Here is a 16,159-nt window from a genome sequence, read left to right as displayed (position 1 = left end):
AAATCCAATTCACCAGACACTGAATTAATCAACCTTTTTACTGGAAAAGGACTCACATATTTTGACCCTAATTTTTTAGATGAATGTCTGGTCTTTAAATGCTTTGTGGATAAATAAACTCTTCTACCAGGTTGTATGTTCCATCCTGGGTTTCTCTTTGGTCATCAGATTTTTAATATTCTTTCTTTGCCCCCTCCAAGGCAGTCTCAATCTTAGGCCAAGCATCTTTGAGCTTTGTAATCCATTGTGTCACTGAAACCAACTCATCTGGCTCAGAAGGCATAGACGGCAAAAGCTTAGGTTCATAACCATACAGTATTTCAAAAGGGGAATGTCCAGTACTCTGATTGACAGTGCTATTAAAAGCCACCTCGGCGTGGGGCAGTAGGTCATACCAGTCATCCTGTACATAGTTAATGTAACACCTCAGGTAACTCTCCAGTGAACATTTAGTTTTTTCAGTCTGACTGTCACTTTGGGAATGATGGGATGTACTCAAAGCCACTTCTACTCCTAGTTTCCTCTGTAGCATCTGCCAGAACTGCGAAATGAAGGTACTCCCTCTATCACTCACTATTTTGTCAGGTATCCCATGATGCTTGTAAATATTGGCTATGAACAAATCCACCAGTTTTGTTGCATTAGGGAGTCCTTTACATCCCACACAATGTGTCTGTTTGGAAAACAAGTCCATCACCACCCAAATGGTGTTTCGACCCCTACTATCAGGCAAGTTTGTAATAAAGTCCATAGCTATATGCTTCCATGGGCCCCCAGGGGTGGGGAGCGGTTGCAACAACCCCCTGGGCTTTCCCACCAACGGTTTGGCCCTGGCACATACCGGACAATTCTTTACGTATGCTTCAACTTCGCCTCGTATCCCATCCCACCAGTATTGTTTTCTGATGGTGTGCCAGGTTTTCAGGTAACCCCTGTGTCCAGCTGCTCTGGCATCATGGCAAGTTTGCAAAACCCTGCATCTCAAACTCTGTGGAATATAAATTTTTGTATCTTTAACCCACAGTCCCTGTGAGTTCTGTACTAATAGGTTTTTGTGGTTTTGTAACCAACTGTCCCCCTCATAGGCCTGTCGGATCTCTAGGTGCATTGGATCTAGGTCCCCTGGGGCTTCACCCCCCCTCTTTCTTGGGTTGACTGCACTTTGTTACCGCCAAGTCTGACTGTTCCAGCATAAACATAGTCTGTAAGAGGTGTTTGTCCTTCCCCCGGTGAGCACTACCTTTCCTCTGCATTGATAACTTGATTTCAGTCTGAATCACTTCAGCCTCCCCAGCCAATCTGATCCACTCACGAACTGTGGTTGGGTTGCCATGCATATGTGCCCACTGCAGCACATCTGGACGCAACCCATCCTTGAAGTACTGCACTCTCATAGCCTCTGGGCACTCGGGCACTTGAGAAACCAGACTCTGGAATTCTAACACGTATTCAGATATGGAGCGTGATCCCTGCTCCAGTGCCATCAAGCTGGCTCGGGCTTTCTTTGCCCGAAATGGGTCTTCAAACCTGGCCCTCAGAGCCATCATAAAATCTTGCAGACTTTGCAGTTCAGCAGCTCCACTGTCATAGAGTTGAACTAGCCAGTCGGCCGCCTCCCCTTCCAGGTGATTGGTAACACATCTCACTTTGGCAGCCTCATCTGGAAAAGTAGCTCCCCATTCCCTCATGTGTCCCGAGACCTGGGATAAGAAGTATGGCAATAACTGAGGGCACCCATCAAACCTGATCCCAAGTTTTCTTGCAAGCGGATCCTGATGGTGCCTGGCCCCTGGAATTGCTGGAGGAGGTGCTGGCTGTCCTACGGGGGCTGGAGACAGTGCTCCCCGTATTGGTGCTGGTTGTACAGCTGCAGCTCCACCACCATCACCAAGTCCCGCTATCAGAGTCCTCAAGGCACTCATCACTTCAGCTAAAGCGGTCTGTACGTCTTTTATTTTGTTCCCCATATGTTTCATCTGTTCATCCCAATCCTCCCCTTCCAAAGGGCCAAGATCAAAGGGGTCTGCCAGCCCCACATGCCAGACTGACAGCCTACCAGCACGTTGTCTCTCCCATGTTCGGATAGGTGCGGTGGGGTTCAGGGACCACACATCTTTCTCAGTTGTGACAGGCATAGAGTCCACCGCAGCTGCCTTTGCCTCCTTAGGCCGGGTTCCCCTGCCTGTAGCTGTCAGCTGAGCCATCCCTGGGCTCTCCTCTCCGGTTGCTGGTTTAGGAAGGTCATCTGGTGCTGAATGCTTTTGCATCGTCCCAGATTTTTGTGAGTCGCAGCTTACTATCAGAAAAGTGAATTCAGGCCCTGGCCACAATCAATCTTGGTGAAAGTAAACAGAGCTTTATTGAAAGATCCAGAGTCAGTAATTCACCAGCTCAGCTTTTAAACTGAGACTGCCAATCTCAGCCAAAATTGATATATTAAAACCCCATCATCCACTGCTCCTCCCCTAGCAAAGCGTGCAAAGTATATTCTCCACCTCTTTCCCACAGACCATTCTCCACCTGAGCCCCCACTTACCATCCTCTACCAGCTCTAACCTTCCTCCCTCTGCATACCAGACTGTTGAGCACATACACAAGGCCTCTGATAACAAGCCATCTGGTTTCACGCAGCCCTACTACATGCAATCCTCACCTATATCTATCTCTAAACCTCTATATGCTATTACAAAGCATTCTAACATCTATTATCTCCAGCATATTTATTATTATTTCTGATAGAATCACTAAATTCGAATATTGATATATGGATAAGTCACAGGCCTGCATTTTGTCCAGTTGTTGTTGGTGTTGTTCTGAGATTGGGCCAACCTAAATGTACAACACATGTGTTGAAAGCTTTCAAAGCTCCACTGGCTTCTTCATCAGGCAAAGGGGTTAAAAATAATACAGGGAGGAATTTGTATATGTATATGTATGCATGTTAGTCTCAGGCCTGCATTTTGTCCAGATGGTGGTAGTGGTGGTGTTCTGAGTTACTGGGCAGCCCCAATGCACAGAATACATGTTGCAAGCTTTCCAAGCTCCACTGGCTTCTTCATCACTGTGTGTGTGTGAGTGTGTTGTGTGCTTCCAAGTCATTTCTGACCTGTAGCAACCCTAAGGGATTTTCATGGGGCTTGGTCAGTTAAGATTTGGTCAGAGGAGGTTTGCCGTTATCTTCCCCGAGCAGGGTGACCAGATGTCCTAACCACAAAGGAGGACACGGCACCACGAAATGCAATACAGTCAAGAAAAATGTAGGACAGAAGGAAGTAAAAGCTCAGAACAATAATATAAATCTGTCTGTCTGTAAAGATCACACTCTTGCACCACACTGAATCTCTTTGCTTTTGATGTGAACTTTAGCCTTTTCCAGTAAATGTTAGCTTATTCACAGGCCTTCTTGGACTGTATTTTCTTTTCTAATTTTATACCCCAGCTTTCTCCCAATACTGAGACCCAAGGCAGCCCAGGAGTATGATTTTAAAAAAAGAAAAAAGAAGAAGATAAAACCTAAAACCACAGTGAATGACAATATTAAAATACACAGGACTCTGTGGGTCTAATAGCAAATAACCATGTATGTGTTGCATATATAGTAACTTGATTTCCGCTAGAAGCTGGAACAATGGGTGTTACACTGTCTTAACAAATAAAAAAAATCTTAAAGTTAAGCATGAGAATCTGACTTTTATAGAAGTTAGTTAAAAATGGAGTACTTACAGGCTGGTTCATATGTCGTTTTATAGTACTTTATGCCTGTTTCAGTTGGGGATTTTCTGCTGCATTGCAGTGGCCGTTGTTGTTGTTGTTGTTGTGTGCCTTCAAGTCCTTTCAAATTATGGCAACCCCAAAGCTAATCTATCATTGAGTTTTCTTGGCAGGATTTATTCAGATGAGGTTTGCCATTGCCTTCCCTTGAGGGTGAGAGACTGTAACTTGCCCAAGATCAAACAATGGGCTTCCATGACTGAGTCGGGATTCAAACCCTGGCCTCCACAATCATAGCCCAGCATTCAGACCACTTTAATGCACAGGCTCTCAAAGTGACCTTTGGTTACATTCAATAAAGTTATGTTTGGATGACATGATATTAAAGCACAATTAATCAGATAATCATATTAAAACAATTGAATTAAGAAAAATTTGAAAGCATATTTGAAAGGGAGTGCATACAGCAAACACCCACCATTAAAATGTACTTCTTCAGGAGCCAGACAATTAATCATAAAAGTGCCAGAAGAAGAAGGTATTTGTCTGCTTTAGAATGGGAATCTGTTTAGCCTCCCTGAGAAAGGAGACCCACAACCTGGGAGTAACCACAGAGAAGGTCCAAACTCAGGGGCACCTCTAGGAGCCTTTGAACAAGACATGAGTATGATAACGTCTTCACACTATTTGCCAGCAACTGGTATTGGGAGGCATTTCTTGGCCTAGTACTAGAACAGTGGGTGAAATATATCCTATTGTTTTCTCTTGTTATATATCTTTGCTTAGGAAGAAATTGAGATCAAGCTGCAGAAGCTGAAGACAGAAAGAAGTGCTGTCCAAGAGCTGAAGATGGTGCGAGAAAAGGAAATGGCACAGTATTTAGTAAGTGATTTCATAGAACTGGAAACGATAACCGTCTCCCTGCCACAGTTTATGTCATCCTTTGAAAGCCTCCTTCTTTTTAACTATAGAAGTGTTTGTACAGTTGGCCCTCTGTATCCACAGATGCTTTATCCATGAATTTAAGCAGACACAGCTTGAAAACATTCCATAAAAATATAAATTCCAAAAATCAAGTCTTTATTTTTGCCATTTATATAAGGGGCATCATTTTACTGTGCCATTGTATATTATGGGACGCGAGTATCCAAGGATTTTTGTATCCACAGGGGATTGTGGCACCAAACCCCAGAAGATACCAAGGGCTCATTGTATAATTCTCCTATAAAATAATATAAAGATAGACTAAGCTTATGGAAAATACTCAAATACTCCCTGATGTACAACAGCTTAAAACAATTTTAAAACAGAATAAGGGACTATACAGACTCTCCCTAAGGGGTGACCTGCAGCCACCTCTTTCTTTGCCAGATAGGGGCTGTGGCAACTGGCCTTTCCACAGCGCAAAAGGAGCTGCAAAAAGTGTCTCCTTTCTGCGCCGTGGAAAGGGCACCATAGTCAATGGTGCAGCAGCTTTTCTGCACTCCTTTGGTGCTGTGTCATCTGGACGTAGCTCCAGAGGAGTACCATGATACCTCCCACCATGTGGTGAGGCGCAAGGCCTCATACCAGCATGGGGCAGAATTGGGGCATGCGTTGTGCAGACACCATGCCCCCACTCTGCCCCCATGTCGGCCTTTCTTGACAGTCTATACAGCCCCTAAAATCATTTCTTAATTAGTGTTTTAAAACTACACACAGTTACAACAGCTGGAGTAGCCATGTGAAATAATACAGTCTTACTTGCGTAAATCATAGAATATAGCATTGGAGAAACCCCAAAGGGCCATCCAATCCAAAACCATTCTGCTATGTAGTAACACAGAATCAAAGCACTCCTGACAGATGGCCATCCAGCCTTTCTTTAAAAACCTCCAGAGAAAGAGACTCTTATCATTCTCCAAGGCAAAGCGTTCCAATGTTGAAAAGCTCTTACAATCAGAAAATTCTTCCTAATGTTTAGGTGAAATCCCTTTTCTTGTAGTTGTAACTTTTCATGGGTAGCCCCATGCAGAGCACATTACAGTAGTTTTGATGGGAGATAAAGCATGAAATGATCTGGCCACATCTGGCCAGATATGCTCTCCCTAGGAAAGGGTGCAGCTGATACACAAACTAATTGACCCTGAAGGCTTGGGACAGTCTAGGGATTCTGTTAGTCTACCGTCTATCCCGTTGCCTAACATACTCCCTGGCTGAGCTGACACAGCTGGTCTCGGAGCTGGTGCTGGAGTCTCCCAAGCTTCTTGTCTTGGGGGACCTCAATATTCCCTTTGAGGCCAGCTTACTAGAGCTGACAGGTGCAGCTCGGGAGTTCATGACTTCCATGGCAGCCATGGGTCTGTCCCAATTAGTCTCGGGTCCAACACATTGTGCTGGTAATACACTTGATGTGGTCTTCGTTACGGATCAGGAACATCCGTGGGCAGAGGTAAATTATTCCTCTGCTGTATCATGGATGGATCACTTTCTGGTCAAGGTGGGATTTAAGGTTATTACCCAGACCCCCCTCAGGGGTGGAGGACCTATTAGAATGGTCCACCCACGAAGGCTGATGGAACCCAAAAGGTTCCATGAAGCCCTAGAGGGATATATGGTTGGGAACGATGGCAATTCTGTTGATGCCTTGGTTGATACCTGGAATAACGTTCTTACCAGGGCTATAGACAGCATCGCTCTTGAGCGTCCTTTCCAGCCTACTCCTAATAAAAAACCATGGTACACTGAAGATCTTTGTAAAATGAAGCGGCCTGAGCAACGATTAGAGCGCCGTTGGCAGAAACATCAACGTTTATCCGACAAGACACTCCATGAAATCCTATTGAAGTCTTATGGAGTGGCAATAGATGCAGCAAAGAATTCCTTCTATGCTGCACGTATTGCATCCACTGAGTCTTGTCCAGCAGAGCTGTTTAGGGTGGTCAAAAAGCTAATTCATCCGTCTCCCATCCTAAACGTAGTATTTGAACCAACTAAAGCCTGCTGTGATGCTTTTAATAATTTTTTTGTGGATAAAATCTCTCGGATAAGGGCTGATCTGGAGGCCGGCATTATAGCAGAGATGGGAAGAGAGATATCCAGTGACTCTGTGGACCTTGTTAGACTGGATCATTTTGAGTTTGTAAATGCTGATGAAGTGGAGAAGATTCTTGGATGTGTCAGGAGGACGACGTGCCCTCTCAATCCTTGCCCATCATGGTTGACCGCCCAGGGAGGGGATGCAACAAAAACATTACTACAATCTATAATCAATGCATCCCTCAGGGAGGGAAGATTTCCATCACAAGTAAAGCAAGCAGTCATTAGACCGCTTTTGAAAAAATCCTCCCTGGATCCCCTGGTGAGAAAAAATTATAGACCAGTCTCTCTTTTACCATTTTTGGGCAAGGTGATCAAGAGGGCAGTCGCCTTCCAGCTCCAAGCTGTCTTGGATGAATCCGATTATCTAGAGTCATTTCAAACTGGTTTCAGGGCGGGATACGGAGTTGAGACTGCCATGGTCGCCTTAGTCGCTGATCTCCGTCTGGGCATCGACAGGGGAAATGTGACCCTGCTGGTGTTCTTGGACATCTCAGCAGCATTTGATACCATAGCCCATGATATCTTTCTGGAACACCTGAGGGAGTTAGGTATTGGGGGCACTGCACTGCAGTGGTTCCATTCCTACCTCTCAGGCAGATTCCAGATGGTGATGCTGGGGGACAGCTGCTCTTCCAAGAGAGAGCTGACATCTGGCGTCCCTCAAGGCGCCATTATGTCCCCCATGCTTTTCAACATTTACATGAAGCTACTAGGAAAGATCATCCAGAGACATGGGGTGCGGTGTCATCAGTACGCTGATGACACCCAAATTTATTTCTCTATGTCCCCGACTATTGCAGTGACTAGGGATGGCATCTCTCCTCTGGATGCCTGTCATGGATCGGTAATGGGCTGGATGAGGGAAAACAAATTCAGACTGAATCCAGAGAAAATGGAGGTCTGTCACCCAGTCCTGGATGGGGTCACACTTCCCCTAAAGAACGAGGTTCGCAATTTGGGAGTACTCCTGGATCCGTCCTTACAATTGACATCCCAAATAGATGCGACGGACAAGAGTGCTTGGTATCAGCTTCGGTTGATATGCCAACTGCGTCCCTACCTGGACTGAAAGGACCTTGAAGCAGTAGTACTTGCACTGGTAATCTCTTGGTTAGATTTCTACAATGCGCTCTACTTGGGGCTACCCTTGTACCAAATTCAGAAGCTTCAATTGGTTCAAAATGCAGCAGCCAGATTGGTCACTGGGAACATCTAGGTTTGACCTAATAATAATAATAATAATAATAATAATAACAATAACAATAATATGTTTATTTATTAACCGCTTTTTCCAAGATCAAAGCGGTGTACAAGTATCAGTAAAGACAGTCAGTAAAAACAGTACCACAATTCACATATTAAAAATACACATTAAAACAAATTACCGGTAAATGCAAAAGCATAGTTAAAAACATACAGTAATAATGTTAAATAATGTTAAAATCATGAATAGCAATATGTATGGTCTTCTGATCAATTGTATTGTTGTTAGATGCTGTTCACCGCCCTGATTTTCAGAAGGGCGGTATACAAATAAAATTTTATTATTATTATATTATTATTATGTCAGAGTCAATAGGGGAAAGATAATCTTAGAAGGAATTGGGAGGGTAGGCTTGTAGGAAGAGGTGGGTTTTTAATGCCTTTGTAAAGGCTTCTACAGTTCCACTAAGGCGGATCCCTTCAGGTAATGCATTCCACAGAGAAGGCGCTACGCCATAAAGGCCCTTTGTTGAGTAGTCGCCAATCTCACCTTAGGGTGATTGAGTAACAGTTTTCCTGTAGTCCTGAGAGTGCGGGAAGGATTATGCAGGGAGAGGCGTTCCCTCAAGTAACCTGGGCCCAAGCCATTTAGGGCTTTAAAGGTGATAACCAACACTTTGTACTGGGACCGGAAACGAATTGGCAGCCAGTGTAAAGATTTTAAAACAGGTGTTATATGGTCGGACCTCGCTGTCCCCGTGATTAACCTGGCTGCTGCATTTTTAATCAATTGAAGTTTCTGAACCTGATACAAAGGTAGCCCCATGTAGAGCGCATTGCAGAAATCCAAACGAGAGGTTACCAGTGCATGTACTACCTTTTCTAGGTCCCCTCGGTCCAGACAGGGACGTAGTTGGCGTATCAGCCGAAGCTGATACCAAGCACTCCTGGCCATCGCATCTACTTGAGATGATAAATGTAGGGATGGATCCAGGAGTACTCCCAAACTACACACTTTGTCCTTTAGGGGAAGTTTAATCCCGTCAAGGACAGGATGGCAAATTTCCCTGCCCGGGCACCACCAATACTGAAATCTCTTCACTGGCTGCCGATTAGCTTCCGGATGCAATACAAGGTGTTGGTTATTACCTTTAAAGCCCTACATGGATCGGGCCCGAGTTATTTGCGGAGCGCTTCTCCCTACATAATCTGCCCCACACTCTTAAAAGAACTGGGAAGTTCTTACTAGAATATTATAAAACCAGGTTAATGACAACTTCACATAAGGCATTCACTGCCGCGGCCCCAAGATTATGGAATGACCGACTGGAAGAGATCCATCTCATTACTACCTTAGAGGCCTTTATGAAGGCACTCGAAATGGATCTCTTCCGGTGGGCTTATCCACTGAATTCCATATAAAAAGGTTATGACAACTGCTCTTCCATGACTCTGATTGTTGGCTAATGGACGAATTGTAATTTTTAGAGAACTAATAGGAATTCTTGGTAAATTCAGTGTTAGTATTTTATTGTTGTATTGATTGTAAATTGTACTAAGTGTCTTTTAAGGTAATAATCCCGCCTCGATACGTGGGAGAGGCGGGAGGTATAAATAAACTATATTATTATTATTATACACAAACTAATTGTAATTACAATTATTCTTTCCTACCATCAGTTTCGCTTTGTGACATGACATGTCTTGTGTCTCAAGATCTCATTTTTCTAACCTGTTCTTCTCTCTCCTGCCTCATTTTACCATTTCATTGCAGGAAGATGTCAAAGCCAAGAGAGAGAAGGTTGTGCTGGAGTTCCAGCAGCTACATCTGTTTTTGCAGGAACAGGAGAGGCATCTTTTGGCTCAGCTGGGTGAACTAGAAAAGGAGATGGCAAAGGAGCAAGAGGAAACTGGCAGACGACTCAGTCACACCTTTTCTCTTCTCAGTAGCCTTATCAGTGACTTGGAGAAGGACTGTCAGAGACCTGCTGGTGAATTTTTGCTGGTGAGAGTTTGTGTGTCAATTTCATGACTTAGTTATTACGGCATCTATATGTGGGTTGACTTACAATGCTTCGGACTTAAGATTGATGACTACCAATTCTTGTATACAGGCCAAAAAATATTTTACATAAATATGTATACAGATTGAGCCTCCCTTATTTGAAATGCTTGGAACTGGAAGTGTTTTGGATTTTTTTTTCCTGATTTTGAAATATTTGCATATACACAATGAGAGATGTTGAAGATGGGATCCAAGTCTAAACATGAAATTCATTTATGTTTTGTATACACCTGTTTCACGTAGCCTGAAGGACATTTTATACACAATAATGTTGTGCATGTAACAAAGTTTATGTACATTGAACCATTGGAAGCCATAGGTGTCACTATCTCAGTCACTCATGTGAACAATTTTGGATTTTGGAGTAATTTGGATTTCAAAATACCAGGTAAAGGAGACACAACCTGTATAAGATTTGACATAAAAATTCAAAACTACATTTCATATGTTTAGCAAAGTGTTTCAAAATATAAAATATGTGTGAATATATTTAGAGTGCGCCAGCATCATACGTGGGCATGCTTTACGTGGCTTTCAGCATATGCTGGAAGCCGCACGGGGAGGAAGGACTGGTGCGCACTGCCATGCTGCCACATCCACGGGCCCCATTAATTTAAATGGGGCTCAAGCATACATGTTATTTGTTGTATGCGGGGGAGTACAGAACGGATCCCTGCGTAAACAAAGGGCGCACTGTATATTATTTTTTATAAATGTGGGCTGAGATGTAGCTGTGACCTCCTGTGGGTTCCTTTTGCAACTGTTCTCACTCTGTGCCTTACTGGCAGGAGTGGCTGCCAGTTCACTGTATAATTCATATTTTTGTCTTTTGGTTTCTCTAGAATCTCAAGGAAACTTTCACCCGGTATGCATTTTCTTTTTGTTCAGATGTTATTTGATGTTCTAAAGCTCATACTGAGTAATATAGAAATATCTCTCTCTCTGCTACCCTCATGGGCACTTGCATAGATTAAGCCTGATCTTTAGCATAAATCCTATTCATACACACAGAATAGTGGCTGCTTTCTGGGAGGGCACACCTTCAATACTTTGTGAATAATGTTGTGTCTGAGACAGATGATTCCATCTAAGGCTGTTTTTACACTCCGTTCACAGCTCCCCTGAAAACTGTGCCTTCAAAACTGAGTGGCAAACTGAACAATATGTTTAGGCAGGAAACTAGAAAAACCTCATTTAAAGCAATAGAGAGTGGTTTGAGTGTTGGTCTAAGACACAGGGTTAGAATCCCCACTTGGTTATGGAAACCCATTGGTTGACCATGAACAAATCATACTCTCTCAGCCTCAAGAAGACAAGGGCAAACCCCCTTGGAACAAATTTTGCCAAGGGTTGCCATAAGTCAGAAATGAATTGAAGGTATACAACAACAACAACAACAACAACTGTTATTATTAATCAACAAATTTATCATTATCGCCTTTATATATACTCTGTCTTTTTACCAAAACTGGAACTCAAGGCAGTTAACAAATTAAAATGATTACAATATAGTTAAAATACACAAACAGTCAACCCTAAAATAGAGTAAAGCAATTAGCAGTATTAAAACAACTTAAAAATTATAAAACCCAGTTAAAAACGGTACGATTGAAACACTATTGCATCCTCAGAAAGGCGAATTCCTTAAAAAAATATCTAAAAGACATTTAAAATTATCCCCTTGATCTGCCTAACTGGTCTTCCCTAATCTCTGGGCATGTCCTTGGTTAAGATGTATTTCAGACACCACTTGTTAGAAAATCAGGGGTGGTGGATCAAGAGATGGTACTATGGTACTATGTACTATGGGTGTGCGATTCTGGGGCTGAATATTGGGTTCTGCCATGCTGGGGATGCAAATGGAACTAAATGGTGCTGGAAATTACAGTCAGGCATCTCTCCCTTCCCTAGCACTGTCCTTGGGATCAATTCTGTATTTGGAGAGATCCCTCAACAGCACAATATGCTTCTGTCCTAGTTGATCTGAAGAATCTCTTTTCTCCTAGGTGTGGAAGCGCAATGTTGCCCATGCCAGTGGAGAGGCCATCTAATCTGGGAAAAAACCTCAGTGCAATATCTCAAAAAAGTGTTGCTTTAACAGAAAACCTCAACAAATTTAAAGGTATAAAAGATTCAAGAAAGGTGTCATTCTGTGTCTATAAAGAAAGCATGGGTTGTTGAAGCCCTACAAATGTTTTCGAGCTACACTTTCCTTCATCCCTTGGCAGCATTGACAGTGGGGTCATCTTATGAGAGATGCAGGCCAAAAATATTTGGAGGCCCTAGTTGCCCACTCCTGCTATAGCAGTCCCTCATGGGAAATGCACCACACAGTAAGCATAAAGGAAACAAAGGCCATGGCTTAGTGCTGTCAGATAAATATTTATTATAAATGAATTTTTCATGCATTTCAGGAAAAGGATTTCCCCTCTCAGTCTCATAACTGTAGAGGTTTTCTTTACTATCTTGCACAAGTTGTGGATGGTGGCAGCAATACAATGTTTTCTTAGTAAGAAACTACACTGGACCGTTAGTATTCACTGAGGTTTGGTTCCAGGACCATCTGTGGATACAACAAACCATGGATGTTCTGTTAAATACACTGGATATTAAAATGGTGCCCCATATCTAAAATGGCAAAAATCAAGGTTTGCTTTTTGGAATTTATATATCTTTGAATGTTTTCAAAATATGGATGGATAAAAAATCTGGATACAGAGAGCCAACTGTACTCTTCTTACACTGGAAGTGCCATTAGACCCATTTGTTTTCTGAGAAGTAATACAAATTATTCTAAAGAAACCTTCATTCCCCCCCTTAGACTGTGAGTGTTAGCATGATTTTAGGAATGCTGAATCTCACAGTTGTTCTTAGGATGCCATATTCCTTGCTGACCCTTTGCTATGTCCCCTGCACATAATGAAGAGTAAAGGGCAATACAGACATCCCCGAAATGGCGGGCTGGAGTCACCCGTTTTAACAGCAGAAGGATGGTGCAGTCACCAAACCACACACCGTCCCTCCACAGTAAAAAGTACCTGCTTCTTCTGGGTTCCTTTTGTGGCGCATTGCGTATCCACTCGTGACGTACGCAACATGTAGCGATGTGCAGACGCTGCACGGCAGCAGTGTCATTATGGCGGCACCCATGTGGACAGGAGGCCGCCATGATGACAGCGCCCGTACGGACTAGGGTTCTGGAGCATGCAGTTGCCGCACGCTCTGGAATCGTAATTTCGGCACTGGCACACCACTTTTGTGTGTCTTGGGCCTAAGTTTTTAAAAAACTTTAAAAGAGTTGGACAGCATGTGTTCCTCAAGCCATTTTTGTGGTGTCTGCCACCTGCACTTGCTGCTGATAATAGTTGTGTTGCCAAAGAACTTGGAATTTTCAAAAGGAATGTTTATGTAATTTATTGTAAAGCACCTCCAAAACAACTCCTTTTCATTAACTTTGGCCCCCAGTGATAACTTACATTGCCACATAATGTTGTAGAGTAGTTAATCTTTTATTTCTCTGAAAAATAGTAATAAAAGAAAATAGGAAAATGGCCTAAAACTTTAACAAAACCTCAAAATTCTCTCCCAAGCCATAGCAATGGCATCATCTCTTTTATTGTTGTTGTTATTATTATTATTATTTTAGTGTCTTTTATCCTATCTTTCTCCCAATATAGGGTCTTAAGGCGGTGAACAAGTATAAAACAATACAATTTAAAAACAATACAAAATATTAATATACATAAGTATACCATTTAAAAACACTTAAACAATTGTTTCCTCCTCATGCTTTCCTCTCCAGAAACACTGGAAGCAGAACTAAAGAGGGAGAGGACATCTTGCACTAATGCTTTGTTGGAGGAACAGAGGAACCTGCTGCAGTTTTTGTTGCCCGTGATATATGAAGATGCACAGCAAAAAGCAAGCATAGAAGGTAACTCTGCTTTTGCATTTGTTTGTTTAGCCTCCATCTTGATGGTTGTGTTGACTCCAGAGTTAGGAGAGAAGGGATTTTTGTTCAAGAGTGAGTAAGCCTTCACATTCAGCCATGTGAGGATTCCTTTTGTATAATAGCTGGGAGCTATGTGTGGACCATGCCACGTTGCTGGCAGGCTAAGTGGAATGAGCTTCTACTGCACTGGCTTATGCAATTGCCCTCAGCACTTGGAAAAGCTACCATTTTGGATGATGGCTACCCACCTTTTCCCCCAGGCATTGATAATGCTGGCTGGGGGATTTTAGAAGTTGTCATCCAAAAAAGTAATATTTCCAGGCTCTGCCTATACTGGAAGATAAACCACAAAGCCCACCACGTTAGGAGTGTTAAGGATTGCTTACAATACTACAGTATGTAATAAAACCTGTGGTGCTCATTGGTAAATAGTTTATAAATGCCTTTAAGAAAAGCTATACAGATGCTTGTTTACTAGGTTTATTACCAGCTAGTGAAACACATTTGAATGTTGGACAAGGACTCTGGAGACCAGGGTTTGATTCCCAGCTCAGCCATGAAACCACACTGGATGACCTTGGGCAAGTCACATGTTCTCAGCCTCAGAGAATGGCAACGGCAAACCTCCCCTGAACAAATTTTGCCCCAAAAAAAAGGTCATGGTAGATTCACCTTAGGATCATTGTAAGTCGGAAACAGTTTGAAGGCACACAACAGCAACAGCAACAGCCAAACACACAACTGCATTCTCAACCTATCCAGTTTGGTGTTCGCCAGATCTTTTGAATGAAAGTTGTGGAATTTGAAGCCATAAGAGCTAGTAATGGCTGCCAAGTATGTTAGGATTGAATGGGAACTGAACAAATTCAGGGAAGATGGGCTACTAGTTGTGGGTACTAGTCATGATGGCTCTCATGTATCTTCCATTACTAGTGGTCATATACTTCTGTTATATTGGTTACTTGGGAACAGGAGCATGAGACAGTTGTTGCATTAGTCTTATAGCCATATGGGTTGGCCACTATGGAAACAGACCGCATGATAAGTTAGGCCAGTGCTTCTCAATTATTTTCTGTCATGCCCCCTCTAGGAAGAAGAAAACATTTGTCTATAAAATTGTTATAAGTACACCTCTGCATAACAGAGCCTCGCGCCCCCCCGGGGGGCCTGCCCCACTATTTGAGAAGTACTGAGTTAGGCCTTTCATTTGGCCCATATGGCTTCTTCTGCTCTTAATTCTCATCATCTCAGTGTTGAGGATTCATGAGGAATGTTACCTAAATCATAGCAACATCACGTTCATTTCTGTACTGCTTACTGATGTACTAAGTAGTTTACGAAGTTTAAGCTAATTGCCCCCCAACAAGCTGAGTACTCATTTTAGCGACTTACAGAAGGATGCCAAGCTGAGTTGACTTGGAGCCTCTGGGTGGCATTGAACTCACAACCTTGTGGTTTGTGAGTGAGTGGCTGCAGTACAGGAATGCAACCACTACGCCACCAGGGCTCCTTAAGGATATCAGATGGGGGAAAATCGTCCATACTGGATACTAGGCTTAGCCTGTTGGGGATAACTGCTAATGAACCTTGCTTGTGAACCTCTCTAAATATTGTCCCTGGTACCTGTCAAGAAAGAGGATCCACCTTAGTATCCTCTTTCTTGACAGGTGCCAGGCACAAGGTTTAGAGAGGCTTGGCTCAGTAGGACAGTTCTGTGTATTAATGAGACAGGTGGAGAAGTGGATTGAATTTTTGCTTTCTTTCCTTGTCCAAACAAGCCACAGATCTGGAAAAGCTAACTTTTTTGATCTGCAGCTCCTGGAACCCCCACCACATGCCCATGCTGGCTGGGGATTTCTGGGAATTGTAGTCCAAGCAAATGTGGATTGAGTCTCCCTTATCCAAAATGTTTAGGGCCAGAATTGTTTTGGATTTTGGATTTATTTTATTTTATTTTATTGGATTTTGGAATAACTGTATTTGCATATACAGTGGGTCCTTGGTATACGCGGGGGATCCGTTCCGGACCCCCCCACGTATACCAAAATCCACGTATGCTCAAGTCCCTATTGTCCCCAATGGCGGCGTGCGTGCACGCACGCCGCCATTGGGGACAAAAGTCCCTGGCTTACCCTCCCCTTTCCTTC

At 43.1% G+C, this 16,159-nt stretch overlaps 1 protein-coding gene across 1 annotated transcript in view; it reads left to right on the top strand.

The window, feature by feature from the left end:
- LOC121923989 (tripartite motif-containing protein 15-like) overlaps positions 1–16,159 on the top strand; it is a 146,370-nt gene that overhangs the window by 20,913 nt on the left and 109,298 nt on the right. Inside the window, exons 2-6 of the mRNA XM_042455005.1 lie at positions 4,498–4,593; positions 9,770–10,000; positions 10,903–10,925; positions 12,067–12,182; positions 13,863–13,994. Of these exons, the coding sequence (XP_042310939.1) occupies positions 4,498–4,593; positions 9,770–10,000; positions 10,903–10,925; positions 12,067–12,182; positions 13,863–13,994 (598 nt within the window). The remainder of the gene's footprint in view (positions 1–4,497; positions 4,594–9,769; positions 10,001–10,902; positions 10,926–12,066; positions 12,183–13,862; positions 13,995–16,159) is intronic.

The sequence above is a fragment of the Sceloporus undulatus genome, chromosome 2 (assembly GCF_019175285.1).
Source record: "Sceloporus undulatus isolate JIND9_A2432 ecotype Alabama chromosome 2, SceUnd_v1.1, whole genome shotgun sequence".
Taxonomy (NCBI): domain Eukaryota; kingdom Metazoa; phylum Chordata; class Lepidosauria; order Squamata; family Phrynosomatidae; genus Sceloporus; species Sceloporus undulatus.
Note: the sequence above shows the minus strand (reverse complement) of the source record. Positions and strands in the feature narration are given on the sequence as shown.